General features: G+C 53.1%; 1 protein-coding gene across 2 annotated transcripts in view; it reads right to left on the bottom strand.

Moving 5' to 3' along the window:
• The window catches only part of ARRB2 (arrestin, beta 2), an 8,841-nt gene extending 5,174 nt beyond the window's left edge, over positions 1 to 3,667 (bottom strand). The window contains exons 1-2 of one of the 2 annotated variants that reach the window (XM_012659936.1): positions 3,416 to 3,667; positions 477 to 507 (exon numbers count right to left, since the gene is read on the bottom strand). In XM_012659936.1, the coding sequence (XP_012515390.1) occupies positions 477 to 507; positions 3,416 to 3,438 (54 nt within the window). In that variant the 5' untranslated portion in view covers positions 3,439 to 3,667. The remainder of the gene's footprint in view (positions 1 to 476; positions 508 to 3,415) is intronic. The other variant, XM_012659934.1, reaches the window with a different exon arrangement.
• Between the last annotated feature and the right edge of the window lie 2,333 nt (positions 3,668 to 6,000).

Genomic DNA, 6,000 nt, shown 5'->3' with positions numbered 1-6,000 from the left:
AGAGAGAGAGAGAGAGAGAGAGAGAGAGAGAGAGAGAGAGAGAGAGAGAAGCGTGTGTGCGCTTGTGTGTTCGGGTCCTCAGGGACGACTCAGCCCAACCAGCCAGTTAGAGAGCAGCTGTCAGCCTCACTAGGTCCCTTAAGGGGCTCTGGGATAAACAGGCCATAGCCTGGGGGCTGTTAACTTTCCACAGCCCCAGACACCTTGGGTTAGCTCCTAAGGGGGCTACAGGCATAGGGCTGGCTTCTGGCCTACTCCCCTTTGGTCTTGCTTAGGGACACAGGCCTGACCCGACCCAACCCTGTGGCTGGCTCAGGCAGAGCAGCCACTGCGGCAAGGGGCTTCAGGAGGGAAGGAAGTCAGCTCTTAGCTGTCACAGGAAGTGGGGAGCTAGGGCCTGGGGATTGTCTAGGGGCAGGCTGGGCTTTGTTAGGGCCCAGGGAGGGTCAAAAGGACAAGCACTGTGGGAGACTCACCTTGCAGTTAGGGCTGGACTTCTTGAAGACCCTAACAAAACAGAAAGGGAAACCCCACTGCCTCCCTCAGACTCAGCAGGGACCCCCACGCCAGGACCTTATCCCTCCCCCATCTGAGAAGCAGAGTTCACCCAGGGTTCCTGCCTAGAGGGTTTGCGGTTTTGCCCAGCTCTACCCACTCCCACTTCTTCCCAGACGGTCCTTAGTATTTCCAAAATGGTAGTCAGGGCAAATGCTCCTCTCTTGTCCTTGGTCCACCCTCCCTAGTCCACCTCTCTCCACAGTAATGGCCGCTGGTTGCCCCAGGAACCACTCCGTCTCTTCCCAGAGGACCTCCCCCAGAGGGGATCTGAATAGGCAGGTTGCAGCAGTGTCTGGGTAAGACCTAACCATCTTTCCATCTGCTCTGCAGCTCCAACAACAGCTGGAGTACATAGAAGAGCAATGGCTGGCCCTGGCCTTTGCCCCTAAAATGGTTTCTACCATAGGCACTACCCAAGTTCGACCCTATTCCATTAGCCTCCAACTGTCCCCATCTGTGACCTCAGCAGCTTAAAAGCCTATTCATCTTTCAAGGCCCAGCCTTTAGAAAGCAGACCCAGCCCAGACCCTGTTCACTCCTTGTTTGGGGTTTTTGTCACACCCTGTTTATGGTTTATTTGTGGTGTGATAGCATGCGAGGGCAGTCAGCTGTGTATCATCCGTCTCTCTACTTAGACTGGTCGCCTCGGAGGCCTTATTCATTTAGGCACCCCCAGCACAGTGCCAGCTGTGTGATGAAGACGATGGTGCCAGCTAATATTATTGGGTGAATACTCTGTGCCCAGCACTGTTCCAAGTGTTTCAAGTGTGTTATTTCATTTAATACTCTAACAACTCAATGATACAGGCCCTAATGTCCCTATTTTTACAGGTGAGGAAACTGAGGCACAGAGAGGTCAAGTATTTTGTCCAAGGTCACAGAGAGTGTAAATGGTGGAACTCACATATAAACAAGGGCAGTCTGGGTCTGAGTCCATGCTCTTAATCACTAAACTGTTACACTTTTGGTCTCTGTAGTTGGCATCAATTGTTTGTTGAATTGAAGGAGATTCATTTTCCAGTTGCTGAAACAATCTAAGCCTGGACTCCACCTGTTGCTGGGAGGGTAGGGAACTATCTGAGGACCCCAGTGCTCTGGCTGATTGTGGGCCTGTTCTTTGAAGTGCCAATCCACTGTGTCTCAGCAGTGATCCCTGGAAAGGATCCCCAGATAGTAGAAACTGATATCCTGCCAACTAACTGGCCTATGCCTTCTCCAGCTCCACCACCCCAACTTCTGCTACAACTTCACTTGTCCTTTCTTCCCAGAAGGCCAAGTTGTCCAAAGGTCAGAAGGCAAAGGGTACAGAGGGCCCCAGGTATCCCCAACCAATAAAGGAGAGCAAACATTGATATAGTGGCAGCTAGAATAAACACCCTACCTTCAGTCCCAACTTGGGGGCTGATTGCTATGGCATCATCCAGGCTCTCCCTCCCCTTTGCTTCTGGTTTTCTCTTTGTCCCAGTGTTTCCTCCCATTAGGAGCCCTGGCAGAGTGCTGTGACAGCCACAATCAGTTGGCCAACTGGAGTGTGGCTCTGGGGCAATTGCCCTGGAGCAGCTGCAGGGCACCTGCCCTTTGGATCCTAACCCAGCCACCTCCTGCCAGGCTAGGGAGGAGCAGTGTACATATACTGAGAGTGGCCAAGGAGGCAGACTGTGGGGATGACCAGGGAGGTGCCCAGTGAGAGGGATCAGTTGAAGCAGATGCCCCTTCACACTTTCTGCTATTCTCTCCACTTCCTGTGGCCTAGAATTTGATGGGGGTGAGGGGAATTGTGCCAAGTCAGCAGTCCCCCTTTGGTCCATCTGTCCCCCTCCCTGAACCACATAACGGAAATCAGGGGCCTCCCTCAAGTCAGTGACTTCCCCTTTTTCTGGGGTGTTTAACCCCTAATCCAGGACACCAATCCTCCCTCAGATCATCTCTGATACTTGTCTACTTGATGCTTAGAAACCTGGGTTCTCATACTCTATGAATGAGAAGTAGTGGAGTTGTTGTGATGTTTTGCAGAACAAGTGACAGCTCAGGACCAGGCTCCCATTCCTGATCCCCTCTGGATTGAGGCATAAAGCCCCAGCCTTTTCCTCTTTTGCTCCTGTTCCCTTGGGACTTAGGCATTCACCCCCCTGCCCCCTTGGGGGTGTTGAGTCACAACAGGAAGTGGATTTTGCTAGAGACCAAAAAAAGAGAACTCGGGGTGTCAGTGGAAGGAAGGAGCCTCGATTGCACAGAAAACATCCGGGGAGTGGATGCGGGCCCAGGGCAGATACTGCTTCCCCCCACCCGGGGGAGAGGGATAAGGTCCAATTTTGTGGAGGGTCGTCACCCACTCTGCTGCCCGAAGATGAAGCTGTTGCTCCTAGTAACCCAAGGGAAGGCAGAAGTTTGATAGAGGAGCCACCCGGCCCTCGGGACAGGTGTGGGTAGCCCAGCTGCCTGTAGGGTATTGGACAAGAAGCTTTCCATTGGCTCAGCACGAGTCTAGAGGGGATCCCACTCCTGGCGTCCAGCCTCCCATACATGACCCCTTGGGGCCAGCCACCTGCTCCTCCTTCCTGTGTCCCTACATCGCAGCCTGCACGGGAGAACCCAGTAGTCCAGCCCCCAGATCCCTGCGAGAACCCCGACGTCGGCTTTCTGATCCCCTTCAGGCCTTGCTTTCTGCAGGGGCCCGGGCAATGCGTCCCCCCCATTATTCTCGAGGACCTATTCATGCGGCCCCGGATGGCTGCCCCCTAGGGACCCAGGCGTCCGGCCCCGGATTCTCTCTCTCCCTTGTCCCTGTCTGGGGACCATCCCAGCATCCTCCCCGAGCCGCCGCCCATGCCCCGCTGCGTGGCCCCACCTCCCTTACCTGGTCCCGGGTTTCTCCCCCATGGTGCGCGCGCCCGCCGCCCGCCGCCCGCTCGGCTCGCGGCTCGCTTGCAGCCTTCTCGCTCGCTGCCAGATCTCTGCTCCTCCCCGCGCCACTGCGCACGCGCACCCTCCGCTCTTTCTCCTCTTCCCCCTCCGCTCCGGGCCCCCTCCTCGGTCCTGGGGAACCGCGGCCAGATGCGTCAGCCGGCTAGCGCGCGCCGCAGCGCTGCCGCCTTCTCCTAGCAGACACGCGCGGTGGCTGGCTCCGCCCCTACCCTCCGCGCTCCGCCCCTCCCGGGCAGCCCTCCCCTGCGCGTCGTCCCTGCTCCTGCTCTTCCCGCCCATCTCTCCGCCCCTCCACGACCCCTTACAGGCTGATTGGGCCCCCTTAAACGAAGGCGCCCGCCTTCCAGGAGATGAAAGCCCTCCCCGCGGCCAGAACCCTGCAGGGGTCCCCTCCCCTTTGTTTGCCTTCTTGGTGGTTGTGTAGGCACTGGGGCGGTGGAGAGGGGTGGGATGAGCTCAGACACAGTCTGGGGAAGCAGGGTGAGGGGATGCACACGTGGGTGAGCGGTTCCAGTTGCATGATGTTTGCTTCAGCGCGCGCTGCTCACCCGCTCGCCTCAGAGCATGCAGCCCTCTTGGCCCGCCCTCCCGCCTCTTTACTGTGGAGTCTCGGCTCCCCCTGGTGTCTGCCTTTGATCGCCGCACGGTTCCCTTTTCTAATTTCTCTGACTATCCATCTCCTTTGCCCACCCATCCCCGCTAACATCCACCCACTCGCCCACCCATCCATCCATCCATCTGTCCATCCATCCATGCATGCCTATTTTGTGCTAGTCACTATGCCAAGCAGTGGGACACACATGAATTACCATGGCCCCTGCTTTCCTAGTATAGTCGAAGAGACTCATAAACAGGTATTATGATCCCAGGAATGCTATAATAGAGGTATGACTCAGAAGACAAAGCCATTAACAGCGCTTGGAGAGGGTGGCGGTGGAGGGAGTGCAGGCTGTCCAGAGAAGGGAACATTTGAGGACACTCTTTATGAAGGATAGACAGGAGTCGAGAAAGGGCATTCCAAAGAGAGAGAAAGGCAAGGCACAGCTTGTTCTGAAGTGTTGGTGGGGTTAGACGGCAGGAGAGATAAGACTGGAACAGGTTGTGGAGGATTTTGTAGAGCTGGTGAAGGAATGAGAACGAGGAGGGCCCTGCAGAAGGACACGTGGAACCAGTCATGGTTTTTTAAGCAGAGGGGTGGCATGATGAGATTGCTCTTTTTGGAAGATAATTCTGAGCAATGTGGAGGGTGGAGGGAGTGGGGCAAGACTGCTGTTAACTAGCCAAGGGAAAATGATGAATGCTAGAGTGGAAGGGATAGGAGGGATCAGACTGAGGACTCATTTCTGGGGTAAAATTAGCTGGACTTGGGGGAGTCTAGTCAATGGATGACTGATATTATTGGACTCATGAAGCTAAGGTATTTCCCCTTTGTCCATCTCTATTCCCATGCTCTCCCTATCTTCCCCAAATGGAATAACTTCACACCTCTCCCTCCACTTTTCTATGCAACAAAAAAACAGTGTACTCAAGTTGTTCCTAAGATCATCTTTAGGTTCAAACACAGGACTTGCTCGTCAACTGCCACCACCCCACCCCTGAGTTCTATCACCACCTTCTAAGCTTACTCTTCAGTTTTTTTCAAGCTTTAGATCATGCATTTCTTTTAGACTCATGAATCACTTTTATCCAAATTTGAACTTGGTCAAAGGGTCATGACAAGAAGGTAATGAGATCTGTATCTAAAGTCTGATGAGACTGAAAGGTAGTGGTCTGCATGACATGAAATCTACTGTATTAAAAGATACTAACAAAACAGCCGGGCACGGTGGCTCACGCCTGTAATCCTAGCACTCTGGGAGGCCGAGGCGGGCGGATCGTTTGAGCTCAGGGGTTTGAGATCAGCCTGAGCAAGAGCGAGACCCTGTCTCTACTAAAAATAGAAAGAAATTAGCTGGACAACTAAAAATATATAGAAAAAAATTAGCCGGGCATGGTGGCGCATGCCTGTAGTCCCAGCCACCCGGGAGGCTGAGGCTGAGGCATCGCTTGAGCCCAGGAGTTTGAGGTTGCTGTGAGCTAGGCTGATGCCACGGCACTCTACCCGGGCAGCAGAGTGAGACTCTGTCTCAAAAAAAAAAAAAAAAAAAAAAAAAAGGAAAAAATGTGAAATAGGCATTCTCTTTCATCCAGCATACATTAGTTTATGTATTCAATAAATATTTATTGGGCACCTTTTATGTGCCAGGCATTGTTCTAGGTGATGGGAATAAAATAGTGAAGGAGAAGAGTTCTCTCATGGAGTTTGTGTTTTAGACAGAAGAGATAATCAATAAATACAAATGTAAATAAATTTCTGATAATAATGTGAGTTATAAAAAATAATCAGGGTAATGTGATAGAGGCTGATGGAGCTTGGAGTTGGGGCTACTTCAAAAGCAGCCCTCTCTATGGATGGCAAAATGGTGTTGGTTACATAGAATCAAAGGACAATTTCTCTAGCAGACTCAGCAGCATGTA

This window comes from Propithecus coquereli, unplaced genomic scaffold, assembly GCF_000956105.1.
Source record: "Propithecus coquereli isolate 6110/MARCELLA unplaced genomic scaffold, Pcoq_1.0 Scaffold640, whole genome shotgun sequence".
In the NCBI taxonomy this organism is placed as follows: Eukaryota; Metazoa; Chordata; class Mammalia; order Primates; family Indriidae; genus Propithecus; species Propithecus coquereli.
This window is presented reverse-complemented; position numbering and strand designations above follow the sequence as displayed.